The sequence below is a fragment of the Prionailurus bengalensis genome, chromosome C1 (genome assembly GCF_016509475.1).
Source record: "Prionailurus bengalensis isolate Pbe53 chromosome C1, Fcat_Pben_1.1_paternal_pri, whole genome shotgun sequence".
Taxonomy (NCBI): domain Eukaryota; kingdom Metazoa; phylum Chordata; class Mammalia; order Carnivora; family Felidae; genus Prionailurus; species Prionailurus bengalensis.
In genome coordinates this window covers 196670419-196690383 of record NC_057345.1, presented here as the reverse complement: position 1 = coordinate 196690383, position 19965 = coordinate 196670419, and the positions used below count along the sequence as shown (strand labels likewise).

At 38.0% G+C, this 19965-nt stretch overlaps 1 protein-coding gene across 1 annotated transcript in view; it reads right to left on the bottom strand.

The window, feature by feature from the left end:
* Positions 1 to 2171: 2171 nt before the first annotated feature.
* The window catches only part of CPS1 (carbamoyl-phosphate synthase 1), a 129260-nt gene continuing 111466 nt past the window's right edge, over positions 2172 to 19965 (bottom strand). Inside the window, exons 33-38 of the mRNA XM_043577723.1 lie at positions 17060 to 17134; positions 14296 to 14394; positions 6590 to 6649; positions 5730 to 5842; positions 4059 to 4188; positions 2172 to 3332 (exon numbers count right to left, since the gene is read on the bottom strand). Coding sequence (XP_043433658.1) covers positions 3234 to 3332; positions 4059 to 4188; positions 5730 to 5842; positions 6590 to 6649; positions 14296 to 14394; positions 17060 to 17134 — 576 coding nt within the window. The 3' untranslated portion in view covers positions 2172 to 3233. The remainder of the gene's footprint in view (positions 3333 to 4058; positions 4189 to 5729; positions 5843 to 6589; positions 6650 to 14295; positions 14395 to 17059; positions 17135 to 19965) is intronic.

The window sequence follows — 19965 nt, the reverse complement described above, 5'->3', positions numbered from 1 at the left end:
AGTTACATTTCTAAACTGGTCTCTAGCAACCTGATTACTTTTGGTTGAAGTGTACTTTTTCTCTTCCTCTGTGTGCGTGTTAGATAGAGACTGATGATGATTGATATGTAGATAGATGATAGATAGCTGATAGATAGATAGATAGATAATAGACAGATGGTAAAGTAATAATAGGGGTGCCTGCCTGGCTCAGTTAATATAGCTTGTAACTCTTAACCTCAGGGTCATGAGTTCAGGACCCATGTTAGGTATAGAGCTTACTTAAAAAAAAACAAAAAACAGAAGAAAAGTAAATGAGGTAAAATATTACCAATAGGTATATCTGGGTAGAGTGTACAATTATTTTTGCAATTTTTTTTTTTTAGAGAGAGCAAGCACTCACAAGAGGAGAGGGGCAGAGGGAGAGAGAGAGAGAGAGAGAGAGAGAGAATCTTAAGCAGTCTCCATCTTCAGGGCAGAACCAGGTGAGGGTCTCAATCCCATGACCCTGGATTCATGACCAGAGCTGAAATCGAGTCAGACTCAACCGACTAAACAAACTACCCAGGTGCCCCTATTTTTACAATTTTTTAGGTCCAAAATTACTTACAAGCAATATTTTTAAACTTTACATGTCGGGGTGCCTGGATGGCTCATTCAGTTAAGCATCCCACTTCGACTCAGGTCATGATCTCACAGTTCGTGAGCTCAAGCCCTGTGTCACACTCTGTGCTGACAGCTCAGAGCCTGGAGCTTGCTTTGGATTCTGTGTCTCCCTCTCTTTCTGCCCCTCCCCCACTTGCACTCTGTCTCTCTCTCTCTCTCAAAAATAAACATTAATTTTTTTTTTTTAACTTACATGTGGCTTAAACATGCATAGCCAAGAGTCCAACCTCAGCTTTTGCCCCTTGCTCCCTTTCTCCACACATACCCTGAGCTCCAGTCATACCAAATTACTTGTAATTTCCTCCAGTGGTTGCCCTCATCCTTCAGTCTCCCTGGGGAACTATGACACGCTGTTCAAGACAACAGGAGGCCATCTCCCCAGAAAAGCCTTTCCCTGATCTCTGCAGGCAAGTTAAGTCTGTCTTCAGTGTGAGAAATGTATTATTTTTACATGTTTGTCTCCATTATAAGAAATAAAAGCGAGACTGCATTTTGTGTGACCTTGGGAATGTTACTTAACTTTTGTTTGTCTCCATTTATTTGTAATGTGGAGATGACGGCACCCACTCATAGGGATATTTTGAAGATTAAATGGGTTAAATCATGTTAAGTGCTTAGAACTGCCTGAGGAATAGCATATACCCCATGATGCTAGTTATTATGGTGGTATGATAAGTGGTATAGTATCAGAGAAGTACTAGAATGACAGGAGGAGGGATAATGGTATATCCTACACCAACCCTTGGAGACACTCACTAAGTATTTTCAGGCAAATGAATGAAGGGATGCTCAGGGAGTACATTATTTCAATATTAGAAGGAAGAAGTAAGGAAAGTCTCAACCACAGTGGTAACAAGGAGGAAAGAAGGAGAAAATGAATTTGAAAAGCCCTCATGTAGATCTATATCAAGTGGTGATTCCTTGACTATAGGGTGAGACTGAAGGGATAGAAGCTATTATGTCATCATTGTCTTAGGACCTTCACAAAGCCTCATTTTAGGCGGTATTTCTGAGGTATGGCTTTACTGTGGCCCTTAGCACTATCTCCGGCAGGCAATATGGAGCAGCCTCTCTGTTGGGGTTCAAGTATTTCTCTCTGTGTTTTGCAAGGCATTTGTTTAAATGTTTATTACATATATATATATATATATACACACACACTATATATATAGTGTATATATATATATATACACTATATATATAGTATATAGTATATAGTATATATATAGTGTGTGTGTGTGTGTGTTTGTAGATATTTGAAAGGATCCAGATCAAAGATAACATATAACCACATAATAACATAATAAAAATTTTAATGATACTTATAAATAAGGTGGGGAACAAAAAAATGAAACAGTTTGGGTGTCATTTTTTATTTTAATTTGCTCATTCATATCTTACATGGCTTTGTATAGAAAAAAAGGAAGTGACGTAATCCTGGCCCCAAACCCTGATTCATCAGAGAAGTGAACTGACTTTGTATATCAATGTTAAAAAAATAAAATAAATGCAAGAATACAACTGTATTGCCTCTTAATAGCATTTTATTTAAAAGTTTCCAATTAGAGCACTTGTAATAACACCAAAAAAGTTTAAAAGTGACATAGGTTGCCCTGCAGGCAGGATTTTTCTTGTATGCAGAAGAAATGGGGATCTTATGCTTGAAATGTGTGGAATTCATAGCGCAGTCTAGGGTTCAGTAGATCAACAGAAATCCATAATCTGAATGGAACTGGCCTAATGGAAATGACCATAATCTGAATGGAACTGAATGGAACTGAATGGAACTTCCAAGTTATTCCAAAGTTGGCAGGGGAGAGGAGGTGGGGAGACATGGCATCAATCTGAAGATTTCACTTGGCTCAGGCTAAAATCCAAAGGAAGACATGAACAAAAACCACCTCAGCTGTATCTGCTGAGATACTCCATATGCTGACATACTCCAAAACACAAAACTGTAAACCAGTGTCTTTTAAGGAAATCCATACTTTAAAGACCTCTGTCACTTCTCAAATTCAGTACTGTGAAAAGGGATAATGATGTTCCTGGATGAGCCAGATAATTGAGAATAATTTTCAAAAAGGTACATTACACAAACATCAGGATGAAGGGATTCGTACATTAAATCCATATTTCATGTTCAGAAATTGTTATAGTATTCTGCCTTGTTAAAAATGTCCTGAGGGTGGCAGCTGCTATTTAGAAGCAATGACAATAGAGTCTTGAAAGTGTGTATAGTAATAGTTCAGAAGATAGAGCAGCAACTTTTTCTACCTTGATCATTGTTAATCAGCACCATAAAATGTTAGCTGCAAATAAGCACGTAGGTTAAGTGTAGCCCACCAAAAGTAAGGCATTAGAAAATAGATGAATTCTCATGAAGAACAAGTTCTTTAGGAAGGAGTTTAAGTAAGGTTTGTAAAAAGTGACGACAATTTAATCGTGAAAGAAAAGAACATTAAGGCATAACCAAGTGAACTCAAATAGTTTAGTATCAGTATTGTCTCTGTGGAAGACAGTTGGGAATCAGTTCCTTTAGATACAGTGTGGCTTGGGTTGATTTCAGAGGGAGCTGGGTGTCTATTTCTCTACACCATTTTCCCAGCACTGTACTGCCTGTAGTGGAAAAGACTCTTGGAGTCCACGTTGCGAGATTTCTGCACAGCTTCAGCAAAAAGTTTGGTCACCTGAAAACAAGGGTAGGAAGCTTAGAGACCCACATGACACGAAAATGAACATTTAATGAAGCACGAGTGAAAGGTCAGTTTCTGCTCCTAATTTCCAAAGGGACATATGATGAAGGACACAAAAATTTTTATCTATTTGGGACTTTCTCCTGTATCTCAGACCTTACCCTGAATATACCTACCCCACCACTCAACTCCCCGGCGGGCTAAACTGACTCAGGGGGAAAAAATATGATGGGTAGAAAGTTAATGAGTCTTGAAGTAGGTGATACATTTGGTGGGACATATCCAAGTGGAACTAAATATACCTCATGTGATCATTTTCAGTGAATTGGACTAGTGTTTGCACTATATGTGGATCCTCAATTATCATTAACATCTTGCTCTTATGTGGTGGCTTTCATTTAGAAACAATTCAATAAAAGTTTGTATCTTTATTCCATGCCACACCACACTTTCTATTTTAAAAATAATCATATGGCTAATGGGAGAGCATGGCTATCTGTGGCTTTTGATTATCTCAATTGCTTTATCACCAACTGTCTCAGTTAGGCCATGACCCACCATCGTAGCACCGTTATTTTAGATTCTATTTAAAAATTCTATTCCATTCTAAATGCTACGAGAAAGGGAGAAGGGGGATGTGCAGATACTGATGAGCGGCTTCAGGAAGGCACAGATATAAAAACCTGCATATAGCTCTATTTGAGAAAAAACAGAACATACCTGGAAATTAGTGAGGAGAGCAATACCACTGTCAACAGCTGTCCTCCGAATCACATAATTATCATGGACAAACTTAGTGTTATTATTGGGGAGGTTAATCACCAGGTCAATGCTGCCATCTCTAATCAGTCTGGAAGAATAATCCAAAAAACAAAAGTTTGCAGGTGACCATGTACATTTTATAATTAGTTTTGAAAATACTAACGTCATCATTCTCTGATGCCATTCAAGTCAATGCTGTACTGAGTTGATGGCCACCTGCCCTTCTCCATCACTAATGGATGCTAAATTACACTCATTTTGGAGTTACAATATTTTGTGTTCTTGAAAGAATTCTAGTGAAAATCTAACTAATTAAATGGAAAGGCTTTTCTTTTTAAAATGCTATCTATCCATAGAAGAATTGGTAATTAAAAAAAGATTTTAATGTTTATTCATTTTGGAGAGAGAGAGAGAGAATGCGAGCAGGGGAGGGGCAGAGAGAGAGGGAGATACTGAGCCCGATGCTGGGCTCGAACTCACGAACCAAGAGATCATGACCTGAGCCGAAGTCAGAAGCTTAACCGACTGAGTCACCCAGGCACCCCAGAAGAGTTAGTAATTTGATAGATATTTACTTATTTTACAAGGAGGTGATTTCTCCAGCACTAAAGTCTGTTCCACTCCCCCAGACCACCACTTTACTGCCTGCTTCCCAGTGTCTCTCAGCTAATGGTATGAGAACACAGGTCACCTGAGTTTGAATTAACGCATTTGACATTCTGTTGCTGGGTTGCTACACATACCAGGAGACATTTAAATGTCAAAAGCATGAAGAAGTGCTAATTGTTTTACAAAGTCCTAACCAAGTGCTTATAGCATCATTGGAAGTCTACTAAGGTCTGAACAATTTGCCCTTCTTTTACTAATTTGATAATAATTTGTAGGTTGCCTTCTTAAGAGCCCTAGCAAATGGTATGCCTTCTTAAGAGCCTCAATAAATGGTAGCCATTCAAAAGACTGTAATATCCTGGAACAGCTGAGAATTATCTCTTAGGTTCCCATGCCATATACGTCTATAAGTGTTGATGTAATGGTGTTCCTGAAGGCTCACATAGTGCACTAAAATAATAAGGTTTACAACACCTAATGATGACATAGCCTAAGGCATAATAACCAACCTGATCAAAAAATGGTAAGTTAGGTAATTCAAAGGATGGTGTTTTTCTGGCACTCACCGTAGTCTCCTGCATACAGCAAGTGCTCAATAAATTGACTAATTTATTGATGCACAAACTCAGTGAAATGCAGCTGGTCAATCTTACACTTGATATTCACATCTATCTACGATACAATTCAATGTAAGACATAAGGTGCTTCATTACATTCTTCATGTCTGTGATTCTCATTACTGAATTCCTGGTGTCCATCAAGGAAAGCATCTTTACTAGAAAATATTTTGAAAGATGCTGTGTATCACCATGCACACATATGGCATCATGTGTTACAGTAACAGCCAAGTTCATGAGAATGAAACTTTCCTATAGTCCACAGATTTATTCATCTGAAATTGGCTAAGAGGACTTTTAGAAGACTTGCAATAGGATAGGGTGAAATATTCACATCATACTAGTTCCCAAAGTTAATCCTCTATCCATTTTGTAATCTCAGAAATCTCTGCCCAGTTCTTACTTTCTGATGGAAGAGAGGCTGGGATTCTGTCCTTCCTGAGACGGCCATGCCACTGGGGTGGCAGGGACATTGTTGGCATTGAGCCAGTCCGACGTCGCTTCCGTGGCAAAGAGCTGCATTTAAAATGGAAAAGTCAGCTAGTGTATCACAGGGGAGGCTTTCATGGAGCAAAGAAGCCTACTGGGACACACATGTCATTTAAAACATAAGGTAGAAGAAAGTGGTGTATATGAGAAGCAATAATCCCATGAATAGAGATTTGGACTCACTGTCCAGAGTCATGGGCACTTTAAATATTTTAAAAATATTTGCACTAAGGAAAAATTTAATAACCTCAATTGTAACTGCTTTTGTAGAGGAGAAAAATGAAGAATTATTCATGGCTGAGGATTCATTGTTATCAGATCAACAAAGCTCCATGACCATAGGCCCACTCTGAGCCTTGGGAACTGTTTTATTTTACTGAACCAGGCTTTGTGTGAGGCATTTGTGGCAGAGGAATTTTGGCTGTAACTGCTGCAGTCGTTTCCATACGACTTCATATGGAAACAAGAAACGGAAAAAGGAACAATACATTGGAAATGCACTGAAACTTTGTCCCAATTCTGTGCAAACTAAATGTTCTAAGCTTTTAGCTGGCAACTTCTACGGAATTTACGGTAATTTTGTGAGAACTTAAAACTAGTCTTTCTAATTATTTTATTCTATTGAAGTTTTGAAACTGTCAAGTTAGTTATACCTCTCAAGTTGAAAGAATATGTTTTGAGCTATTTCATTCCCTATGATTCATTAATAATTCGCTTTTGTGAATAGACTTCAATGCTTACAGAAAACAACTTGAAAAACTTAACATCACATACCTTGAAGCCTTCGTTGTGCAATTGTTCAGCCACACCAAGGAATTTGGGACGGAATGATTGCTGCAATTAAAAGAAATTAACAAAATTCACTTTCTGGATATATTGCTCTTTATTGAGTCATATGTATGGTATTCTCTCGGGCGGGACACTGTAAAAGGCAAGTCCCTATGTTGTCAGGTGCTTGATATTCAAAAGTGACAAGTTTGATCCTTTGGCTCTCCTATAGTGAGTTTGAGTTCTCATTTCCCCATATAAATGAGATTACACCCACGTTGTCTTGCTCTCTACAGTCTTACTTTTCACCTTGCCCTCAAATTCTTCCACTCTCTACTTAGTCCACTTAGTCTCTGTCTGCATATTAAGATCTGCCCCAGCCCTACACAGATGCTTCCTCTGGTCAGGGAGAATTTAAGGACAGCTGGGTTAGGCGATCAATACTAGGTCAGCATTGCCGACTCTTCTGCCTGCTCAGCCTGTTCTAATTGCTGAATTCGAACTCAGTCCTGCTCTTAGGTAACTAGGCTCTGTCCTAGCAGCTTGTGCATACCTCCCTGCAATAGGTCAACCATTTGGAACTCAGCTTTGCATTAATTCTAAGATAAAGAGTTAAACAAATGGGCTCTGGAGACACTAGGCTGCATTTCAGATCCTGGCTTTACCATTCATTTTTAGTGTGTTCTTAGAAAAGTTAATGTCTTGAATCTCGATTTCTTCATTTTTAAAACAGCAGTGAGGTAGTAGTGTATCTATTTCTTGGCGCTCTACAACAAACTGTGTGACCTTGAGCAACTTACTTAACCTCTCTGATATACTTTCCTCATCTGTTAAATGGGAATAGTAATTATCTGTGTCACAGGGTCATTGTATTTGATGAGTTAATTTATAAGTAAACATTACTTAAAAGTGCAGTAGCTTAACACAGTTACCTGTCCATTAATAGTTCTCATTAAGTATTAATTATTATTATTATGAAAATATTTATTTTTTCAACCTGTCAGAGACTAGATTTCTGTCCCTGCACCCTAGTTTCCAAGCCTGGCTTCCTCTACTGGTTGTCACACTTCAAATACAAGCCAACTTCCTCCTCCCATATATTTTACCTCCAGACAGGCTTCCCTGATGTTCTCTCTCTCACTCTTCAGATATTTTCTTAGAGTCCATTGCTGTGAACTTCCTAGAGTCTCAGCTGGACCCATCTAGTTTCCAGGTCCTGCCTAGGCTTACCTCCTTCCTGTGACCACCAGCCAGTATTTGCAAGACAGTGGTCAGGGGGAAAGGAAAAAAAAAAGCTAAGTGGCCTACCCAAAAGTCAACCCCTTACCTTGACTTCATTTACTTGAATGCCTAAGTGAGCTAACTGGAATATGAAAATCATACACAGTTAAAAACATATCTATTCTGCCTTAAATGAAAACACTTTGGTTGTCTTCCCTTGTAAAAAGTTGGTAAACAGTTGAAATAATTTGGTTACTTCAGTAAATGTTTTATAATCTATTTAGAAACCATATTAGTCATGGCTAAAAAATATCATGGAGATTATCTTATTTCAGAGTCGCAGAGAAACTAAGAATTGCAATAACAAAACATATCAAGATCCTTGTACAATTTTGATAATGTTCAGCCCATAAAACCTTCTAATATTTACTTTCAGAGGCTTTCTGAGAACAGATCTAAATCCTAGGAAAAGACTCCAAAGACTGTGTTCAAATATAAAATTCTTTAAGATTTTGGCCCTCTCGATCCCAGAACTGCAGTTTTATGAGAGGAAACTATTGGCAAATAGAAAAGATAAATGCAACTGGATGAATCTCGGCTAAGGCAGGCTCAGGGGTTATTCATGACAGTCTTCTAGAACACGAATTGTAACCATGCCCAGGATAGTAGCTCTCCATTCCTGCTTGGGACCAGACAGGAAGAAATAGGCCTCAGATGCAAGAAGCTTGTGGCTAGACATAAATAAAAGAAACTAAATAAGTATAAAATCAGAGAGTAACTCAATGGCTTTAGTGCAATTTAATGAGGTATGTGGCAGTCTCTTTAAGAACAGGTTAGAAGAATAGGACAATCGTTTTTCAAGTTTGATTCTGCTTGGAAAGCAAGGGACTGAATTAGATGGCATTTTAGGTTTTCTTCAAGTTTTAAGGTTCCTTGAAACGCAGTAAATATGCATGCAATATTCTAAATGAACTTCTGAATTTTGTCAAATCTCTCTAATTTGGAAAAATCTCTCTAATTTGGAAGTGTGATCTTCTGCTAAACACAAGACACACTTAAGTCAGCACCAAAACACATTAGAAGATTCAACAGGGGGTGCCTGGGTGGCTCAGTTGGTTAAGCGTCCAACTTCAGCTTAGGTCATGATCTCGTGGTTCATGAGTTCGAGCCCTGCATCACGTTCTGTGCTGACAGCTCAGAGCCTGGAGCCTGTTTCAGATTCTGTGCCTCTCTCTCTCTCTCTCTCTCTCTCTCTCTCTCTGCCCCTCCCCTGCTCATGCTCTCTCTCTGTGTCAAAAATAAGCAAACATTTAAAAAAAATTTTTTTGTTTCAACATAAATTTGTCCAACTTATTAACTAATACATTCATAATATATGAATACCTTAATAATATGAACCATTCTCAATTTCTTAAGTTTTCCCCTAGAAAAATCTCACTAATAATATATGGTCATGTGATAACATTGAAACCATTTTCTAAAATATCATTTCACAAGCACAGCGGTTCTCAAAATGCAGTTCTCTGGGAAATCAGCATCACCTAGGAATTTGTTTAAAATATAAAAGTTTGAGCCCTGTCTCAGATCTATGCAAGCAGGAACTCCCAGAGTGAATCCCAGTAATCTGCATTTTATCAAACCCTCCAGGTGATTTTGATACACTTGGAGTTTAGGAATAGGAGTAGGAATAGGGAGGGAATAGGAGGGAAGAAGGAATAGGAGAACCATCCTTCACTCATTTTGTAATTTGAGGTGAAGATGCATTAACCTTGGCCAAAGTCACAGTGAAAAATGTTGAGGAAGGAGTACCAGAATGTAATTTTTTTTTCTTTTCTATTTTAAAGTAAAATAAGTCAGCAAGTCCTCTAAGACCTGCAGACACCAGTCAGAACCTCATTATGGAGCTGTTTCAATGCTGTCCCCCAAGTGGAAAAGATAAATATCCAACATGACAGTATTGGCAGTTCCCAGCCGGGGAACCACTCTGCCTTCTGGTCTAGGGTGTTGGCTTTCATAGCCACATTATAAACTTCTATCAAACATGTATTGAACACTTGTGACACATAAAACAGCCTCTCTACAAAAAGAAATTACGTCTGTCAGCTTGCATCTGAGTAGCCCCAGATTTAATAGCTGATTGAAAATACCTGGGTAAGAAACCATTTGTTACTAAAGGTGAAAAGTACAAACTGATTTATTTCCTGGAAAATGTTTATAAGAAGGAAAGTCCTTTAAAAATGAAAAAAATATATATATATTTCCTCCAATTATCATTTTCACATTACTCCAACTTCTGGCTGCAGAACAGAAAGCCAAGTTAATATTGTGTGGTGCCTGCGGACTCTGCAGGGACGTCTGCATCGACAACGCTATGGTTGTTCCTAATGATTCTGTATTGAAGATAAAAGGTTATTCATGTCACTTGGAGTTGTCTTTTTCAAATAAAATGCTTGCTTTGTGTTTCTGAGCAATGCTGAAGTGCAGATGTCAGGATGGTGCTCGCCACTCCACAAACATCACTGAATAGCCCAATCAGAGGGGGAAAAACAGTGAGCGCTCTTGATCTACTCTAGAGTAAATCATTTATTGTTAAAGGGTGTTCCAGAAAACTTCAAAACAAGACAGATTGCCTACTCATAGCAACTAAAAATAAATCCTGATGGGATGAAAGGAGGCTGGAAATACTGCAGGAAAATCAAAGATGATTTTGTTGTCATATAAACCTGCATTATGCCTTTCTTATGTCAGGATCTAGGCCTATGGAAAGCCTCTTGTTAGAGACCCAGTACATGTAACAGTTAAGTTGACAAGAATTCTTTGACAAAATCTAAATCTTGATTCCTTTTCCTCTTAAGTTCTAGTTATACGCAATTGATGTTATGAATATTTCAAATTCCCCAGGTAATTCGGCCCACAGGATTTAACTTTGGGAGGAGCAGAAACAGAGGGTCCATGTGTGTAAAGGAGTAGGGTGGGAAAGAGAAGAGAAATAAGTTAGGAGGATTGCAATATAACAAATTAGCATGTGTGTGCCCTCCCCCTCCAACACACACACACACACACACACACACACACACACACACACTCTACTAAATGTTGAGAAGTGGCTGATACTTGCTAGTAATGATTTACTATTTAGAATATGTGTTAAACTACCAAAAATAAGAAAAAATGTTTCCTGGCTCAGAGTTACTTTTATCTCTCCTCCATAGTTCTCTTTTCCCCCAGCTTTCTCTTGCAACCTATTGTGAATATTAATGAGTTAAGGTATCTTCAATTAAATCTTCCTATTCATAGCAGGAAGCTCGGGCAGGGTGGGGAGATAAAGAGAAAAGAAGACCTTTACTTCAAATAAATGGGACAGGTATCGACCACCCTCCTCATTTATACATGAAGGAATAAAGCAAATTAACTGCAGTGGTGCTGGCTACCAGCGTTCTTCTGTGAGAAAAGTCTACACAGCATTAGGCTGAACAAATGAGAATCTTAAGAAATCAAAATACAGTTGTGGATTCCTTTCTTAGAACTTTATTAAGTGCCTCAACTAAATGCATCCCTTTGTATTTACTGGCCCTAATGCCCATTTATATATTAGCAGTACTTTTTTAGGTCCTTGTCAGTTCTGACTTATATATTCAAATGAGTTTATACAAATTATTCGGACCAAGCTGAATCATAGTAAAGAAAATGATTTTTTTAAGTACAATGTATAACTAAAATATGGAACCTTAATTACTTCATCCACAGTTGCTATGAAGTTTGGGTAAAAGGCTGACGTTAGAGTTCATTCCATTCTATCAAAGAAGATACCCAGTGGGTTTTATAGCTATGAAATCTCTAGTTAGTATATTCTGCATATTGTTCACTTAAATTTATGCCTATGCGTTTTTAAAAATCACTCTAAAGAAAATCCCCCAGATAGTAACGATGGGCCAGCCAATAACTGCTGGTAATGGCAGCTCTTCTGTGCCTCCCATTTAAGTAGGTCAGAAAGTGATTCTTGTCTACCTCCTGACGATCGATTTTACCACAGCTACAAATATTTTAGTAAATGTAATTTTACACCAAACATTTCTTTAAATATGCTTTTTAAACTTTGTAATTAAAAGAGATACATATCTAAAGCCCAAGCATGTGCACTTATACGCAGGAAAAAAGTTCTTTGCAAGAACGTGTGTAGCTGCTGGAACACTGATTTCTTTAAAACAGAATGTACTGAAAGATAAAAATTCAATGGGCAGAACCTCATTCCATTAAGAAAACTCTTTTTACCCTACACAACCCTCTTTTCCCCCCTACAAAGCAAAAAATTCAGTTCACTGATGCCAAAATCACGCAAATGCTTCAGAGGGATCAAGTTAATTTTTGCTTAATATTTCCTTGAAGCCCTGGAACCAAACAAGGCACAATTTTATACATCACTGCCTTCTTAAACTGGTATTTTAAAATGTTAGCACTATTATGATTAGTTGTGAAGATGGGGACTAAGGGCATGGTCTCCTCTGAATGCCCCCAGGCCTCACATTAAACTTTAAGCCATAACTGGAAGTTGGGAAAATACTCTCTTACTTGTGACTTAATAAGACTGAGTACCCATTTATAACATGATGAGTCTCTCATATGGTGTGATGTGTCTCTAAACTGCCCTTAAGCTTCACAATTACAAGTCATTTCGTTAGCCTCTGCTCTAACTGTTCACCATCTTCCTTCTGGCATCTTTATGAAGCAAAATTCCAAGTTGCTCTTTGCAGAAACTTCTCCAAAGCCACTACCCATCCAGCCTCGAGAGTCTAATTTACTGATATTAAGACACCCTAATGAGATGGTATCTATAATAATCACCCACTGACTTGAGAATACCTGGTACTGCTCGAATTATATTTGTTATTAATTTTCATGTAACCATGCAGGGTTTGAGCTTATTACAAGTACAGTAGGGGTGATATATAAGACCATCTATTGTTTTTATATGATCCAAGAATTACGAATCTCAAATGTAAGTGAATGACCAGGTGGGAAGCATTTAGTATTTTTTCAGGAAATTTATAAACAGAACAGTCTGTACATTCTTACAATAATTATTCCAAGGAGTAATAGAAGTTTCCCAGCTACCATTTTGCCCTAAGATTTCCACTTGATTTGCCATAGTAAAACAATAATGCCCTTTTAATTGCAGAAAGATGCTCTCTTATAATTATTTCACCTTGCTTTGACTTAGAAGACTTTACCAAATAATAATATTTCAAGAACCTCCAGAGTGTATTGTGGGCTCTGCTGACTTTCTTAAGCCCATTAAGTTACTCATCTTCAAGAACTTTCAATTAGTCATGGAGTTTCAGGCTGAGAAAATTCTTCAAATAATGCCCACATCTTCTCCAGCTTTGGATCTTTGACATTTAGAGGCAGTCCTCAACTTCAAAAAGTTCAACTTTAAAATCATGTGAAAGCCATACACGTTCAGTAGAAACCATACTTCAAATTTTGAATTTTGATCTTTTCCGTGCTAGCAATGTGCAGCAGGTCAAACTTTTGGGATGTAGGGCAGCAACAGATCCCAGTCAGCCATACAACCATGAGGGCAAATAGCCAATACATTTATAACCATTCTACTTTTCACCTCCAGTAAAGTATTCAGTAAATTACATGAGATATTTAACACTTTATTACAAATAGCCTTTGTGTTAGATGATTCTGCCCCACTGTAGGCTGACGTGAAGTGTTCTGAGCACACTTCAACGTAGGCTACACTAAGCTGTGATGCTCAGTAGGGCAGGTATAGTAAATGCATGGTATTTTCAACTTGTGATGAGTTTATTGAGATATAACCCCGCCGTAAGTTGTAGATCTATAGTAGAAATTGAAATGTGAATGAGTCAATGTAAGGAAGAAAGGAACAGAGGTTGGGAAGGGATAATATAGCTTCTGCTTGGAAGTATTTAGGTTTGAGACATCCAGATAGAGGTCCAACAATACAGGAGATTGTTGGAAATATGGGATGACTGAGGATAAGGATTTAAAGTTGACAGCTATGGATAGAACAGTGGATACCACAGACATGAGTTGGCAAAAGAGAAAGCCAAGAGCTAGAGAGAGAAAAAGATGAGGTGAGACCCAACTTTATGGAAAGCATTTGTTCAGGGGCTAAGGAGGAAGAACAAGGAGCAGAACATCTATAACAGATATAACCAAGGAGTAGAAGAGACTCCTTTTTAAGGCATCCTAGATCCTTTTCAGAACAAATACCCTTTTCACTAGAGACTTTATCTTTCTGTTCTTTTTATTTATGCACTTATTTGTATTGCCTGCCGCAGTGGAAAAGGGAAAAACTCAGGCAACATATAGAGAACAAGTGTCCAGTTTTTCTATTAGTTGCTGTTTTCTTTAGTGAAACTTAGAACAAATCTCCCCTCTTTTATACTACAGTTAAGGTCCTTGACACAGCCACTCCTAGCCTGTGCCCAGGGGCGTGCACACAACCACAAACCACTCACCTGGATTCCAATCAGGATGCCTTTCTGGGGTATCTTAAAGCCTGTGGAAAGCATTGCCTTTAGGAAAGCTGTATGAATGCCTTCACCAAAGCAAGCCACCTGTTTAGAATAAATTAAAAAATAAAATAAAAAGAAGCCAATACTAGTCAACAACCCTTACCAAAAAAAGAAATGCAAATAGAAAGCACTTTATTCATAAACTCCTTTGCTAGATTTTATTGAGTTGCCCAAAGACCATGCAGTCTGAATCCCGGGATTAAAAGCCTGGCTGGGGCAGATGTATCTTATGTTTTTAATTAAGCATAATGAATGAATAAGCAATTCTTTCTCTATCCAACAACACTCCATGGAGCAACATAACTGGATTCTACTGTGAGTTATTTGGATACAAATCACAGCTTCTGGTCCATAATGTGGTGAGTTACCAAATGTTAATATGGACTTAATGTTTAAATAACAGTATATGTTATGTATGCTATGCCACAGTGCATGAATTCATGGGTCAGTAGCACAAATGCATAACTGCTGATCAATTGGTGAGTAGTCATTTAGTACAGCTTATAAGAAAGTTTTCTGAGAAATTCAATAAATGCATGAAAATCTCAAAGGAGCTTTTTTAAAAATCATTTTCATAAAATGAACCAAAATACTCTGCTACTAGTTCTGAATACCACATCCATAGGTAGAACAAAAACAAACAAACAAACAAACAAACAGAAAACAATTCCAAACTAACATATAATATTAGGATATACAGAGGTTTCATGTAGGGTAATTATGCTACAATATAGCTACAAGTCAAATGGCCACCAGAACTATAGAGCAAGTGGTGTATTTGAGCATGATGGAAGTAGATTCTGCCATGCATATCATCATTTGGCACAGGTACAGAACCACCATTATAGTAAATAACACTGATGATGGCTAAATTCATTCTTGAAGCAAATGACTCCCTTACTGTGAAAAGGATGTTCTCATGACTATGACCTTCAGCCAACCACCAGTACCTGCTGCTTTTCACTCAACAGTGAACATTTTCTTTGGTCAATTAATGGCCAACTAGCTTAAGTAATGTCAACCTAAGTTAATGAAACCTAAATTTTAGTGATAGGACCAGGCAATCACATCGTAAAAGCAGATACAACAACAAAGAAGAGGTTTCATCAATCTTCTACAAAAAAATCATAGAAACTGGTCAGATATTCAAGTCAAGCTTGGGACTACCATCCCCACCTTGCCACTGAGAAAATAAAACACCCGTAGCTAGATCAAGAGCTAAAGGTTTATTCAACCCCACAACAAGCCACTTGAACACTGAACATGTCTCTTTGAAGCCTGAGATTTCACTCAGCCAGAATTATTATTCTCATTTCGGGTATGAAATAGACCTTATAACATCACACTCAGTGACACTTGGAAGTGTGACTCTAATCATGGAAGAAGAATGATCTCTATACTTCTGAAACAGATACAACAAAGGTGAGCTGAGCTTCTAATTCTTTCATATTTTCTTATTTCCACAACTCCAATAATGTATGTCTGGAGGCAGAATGGACATAGGATTGAAAACAAGTTTACCACACTAGAGAAAACAGCACAAAGAAAAACAGATCTCTTTCTGATCTGAACCTTGGATCCGCCAAAAACAGCCCTGCTACTGAATAACCATGGGATCGAGATGAACCTGAAGGGTATTTCCTTAAACAGCTGAGAAATGTAATGCAGGCCCACCACTTTAAAGTTAGGTTTTCTCAACTATTAAATTAAACGCAGCAGCAAAGGAGCTAAAAGAAGGTAATCTCTAATCCAAATACAAACAAGATAGCCATTTATTCCTCACTGCCTGCCATCCTGTCTCACTTGCCTTCTCGGCACAGATGCTGCTCGTAACCAGGCAACCATATAAAACATCACGTATGTATTGCAATTAAATATTTTTCTCCTTTCAGGTGTTCCTTAATAGCAAAAAAACAAGGATGCCTCACAGTCTGATGTTGCCACTCTGATGTGCACTGATGAGAATCTGAAGGTTGTAGCTAGTAAGTCTGTCATGGGCTAGGTGATTCATAAAATGTCCTGACACTGACATGTAGGGAACTCTCTAGAATCTGACAGCTCTTTACAAGAAACACAGTTCACATTCTTAAAGAAACCTTCAGCCGACCAGAGTCCCAACACAAGTGAAGAGGGACATCCAGTGGCCAATCCCATTATAGGTTTTAGATAATCCCCAGGAGGTTAAAGTTGCTTTGAAAATTGTTCTGGGATTTTTGCATTTATCTACAGATTCCACAGTGTTTAAGCCCATGATCTTTTTAATGCTGTACAATCATTCTGCATATTGCTAGTAAAAATCCAATGATATAATTTCATAGTAGCAAGTGAATGAGGGGTGAGGGTGGGAAGTACTATTACACAGAGACCTTAAAATAAAGCAGAAATACCCAGGAGATATCTACTTAGACATCTAAAGAAATATTTGGAAGCTGTGCTGCAATGTGTAATGTGGAAATGAATTAGGAACACGTATATTGTAATCACAAGTCAAATATAGGTGAAAATTTAAACTCTGGTCCATAAAAGTACAAGATTTTTCTTTAGCTGAAAAATCTTAGGCCCTTTCAGACTTACTCTGATAACAGAAGTTTGCATTCCCCTTACTTGTTAATAGCTTACTTACTGCATTATATTCAGATCATAAAACCATGGATTTCAAAGTATGAAATCTTTTAATGAAAGCGTTCAAGGATCATTAACTAGTTACCTCTCCAGTGGAAGCCATCTCACATCGCAGAATGGGGTCAGCATCCCTCAACCGGGGCCAAGAAAACATTGGAGCCTGTCAGAAACAATGGGGAGGAAAAATATGTGAGAGAAAGGTATAAAAGGAATAAGAGAGGATAAATATATTGAGTGAACGAACCGTCTCTCATAGGATTCATTTAAGCTATGGTAGACATGTAAAAACTTTCTTTGGTCCAAGAGTCTGACTTGAAAAATAGCTTTAAAACTCTGTTCCAAGAATTTCTTGAGCTCTTGGCCAAAAACTTGGGTTAAATAATCACAAATTATTTCTGTAAATAGGGCCCCTGTGACCAGTCTAGGACAGTGTTTCTAATCTGGCCTTCACATATTCTTATTGGAGTGAATTCAAACAAAGTCTACTGGGCATTGGTTTCCCCAAACAGAGTTCAAACACATTTTTTTTCTTGGTAGGCTTTTGAAACATTCCTCTTCTTTTTCTGATCATTTGAACTTGCAACAAGCAACCATGCCAGAAATGTCTGTCTGTAAGATGACTTCTAAAACATGAAACTGTTGTTGACACCTCTTAAAAAGCTTTGAAAACATTCTGCTTCGGAACCACTTTGGCCCAGAATTCTCATATGAACTAGAACATAGATAGGAGTGTTTCCTTTTCAATTATTTTATCAGTGCAATTCACTAAGAACCTAATTCTTGTTACTTGATATACCCATTTGTCTAGTCTGGACTATTTTTCCTTTGACTCTGGCACCCTTCTAAATTCTCCTGGGAGTTCTAGTTCAGGGTCCTCTCACTAGGTCATTCTTAGTCAAGTTATTATACATTTCTGTACTCCAGCTTCTCTGTACCCTCATCTGTTGACATCCACCCACCTCACTAGGCCTATGTTAAGAGTGACTATAAATAAGTAGTTCTTTCTTTTTTAATTTTTCTTAGTGTTTTTATTTATTTTTGAAGGAGAGAGAGAGAGAGAGACAGAGAGACAGAGAGACAGAGAGACAGAGCATGAGCGGGGGAGGAGCAGAGAGACAGGGAGATACAGAATCCGAAGCAGGCTCCAGGCTCTGAGCTGTCAGCACAGACAAGTAATTCTTTTTTAAGAAGTCAAGATTCATATGGGGCGCCTGGGTGGCTGACTCGATTAAGCATCCAACTTCGGCTCAGGTCATGATCTCATGGTTCGCGAGTTCGAGCCCCGCGTTGGGCTCTGAGCTGACAGCTCAGAGCCTGGAGCCTGCTTCAAGACTCTATGTCTCCCTCTCTCTCTCTGCCCCTCCTCCACTTGTGCTCTGTCTCACTCTCTCTCAAAAATAAATAAACACTAATAAAAATTTAAAAAGAAGTCAAGACTCGTATAAATGTAATTAGGAAAGCTATAAACTGAAAGATACGGTGCATTTTCAAAATGCATACCTATCTCTCAATACCATTTTTAGCTGGAAATTGTTTCATACACAGATGTGTGTGATTGTATGTATATTTCTTGTCTATGAATAAAGAAACATGCAATTGAAATTCATATATAAATTACCAGTGGAAAAATATTTTTCAGGGCCTTCTACTTATTGGTCTCAAACAAAAAAAATCCTATGTATTTGTACCTATGTATAGTCCTATGTATTTTTACTTATGTATAATTCCTACTGAAAGCTTTAACAATTTATGCCATGTCATTAGTCTCCAGGAATAAAGTGCTACCCATCCCCAATATAATAATGCACTATAAAACCCAAGGCATCCTAAATTATTGAGTTAAGTAAGATCAATAAATATTTTTTGATTTATAGTTTCAACTTAAAGCTTCCACTGTAAATGTCAGAAGTTGGAGTCTCAGCTATAACACAATTATGGTTGAGGTCACTAGTACATATAGGAATGGCAATCTTTTGAAGGCATCCAAAATATGTAAATATCACAAAAATACATCACACGGTATAAGTTAATTTCATCGTATGCTTTTTCTTTTTTTTTTTTTAAACGTTTATTTACTTTTGAGACAGAGAGAGACAGAGGATGAACGGGGGAGGGTCAGAGAGAGAGCGGGAGACACAGAATCTGAAACAGGCTCCAGGCTCTGAGCTGTCAGCACAGAGCCTGACGTGGGGCTCAAACTCACGAGCCGTGAGATCATGACCTGAGCCGAAGTCAGATGCTTAACCGACTGAGCCACCCAGGAGCCCCATTGTATGCTTTTTCTAAAATATTTAAATATATTTATATAATATCTCACTAATCTTCATACTTGCCCCATGAAGTAAAGGTCATAATTATAAATATTCTGTGCTTTGGGGTGGCGCCTGAGTGGCTCAGTTGGTTAAGTATTTGACTGTTCATTTGGCTCGGTCATGATCCCAGGGTCATAGAATCAAGCCCTGTGATGAGCTCTGTGCTGAGCATGGAGCCTGACTGGAATTCTCTCTCTCTCTCTGTCTCTCTCTCTCTCTCCCTCTCCTTCTGCCTCTCCCTGGCTTGTGCATGTGTGCACGTGTACTCTCTCAAAGAAAATTAAAAATAAAAAAAATAAATAAATACTCTGTGCATGAGCATACTGATACATCTAAAGGAGCACAATGGCTTTGTTATTAATGCATTTTTAGGAATATACATATATACTGGAAATTAGTGAACAAATCTTAAATTTTTCTGGTCAATCTTCATAAAGGTGCCATCAATTTCATGACCTACATGGCACCACCATGAATAGCAACTGCTATTTCAACTTTTCAAGTGGAAACATTGTGCTGCTGAAGAAAATAGGGACTAGTCAAGGTGGCCAAGGTAGTTAGAATTTAACCAACACCACGGAGTAACAATTTCCAAGATCCCTGCATTCCTGAAGCCTTGGCATAGCTCAAAAGGGGCACGATTCAAGCCTTGTCCTAACAAAATATGTCCAGAATTGCT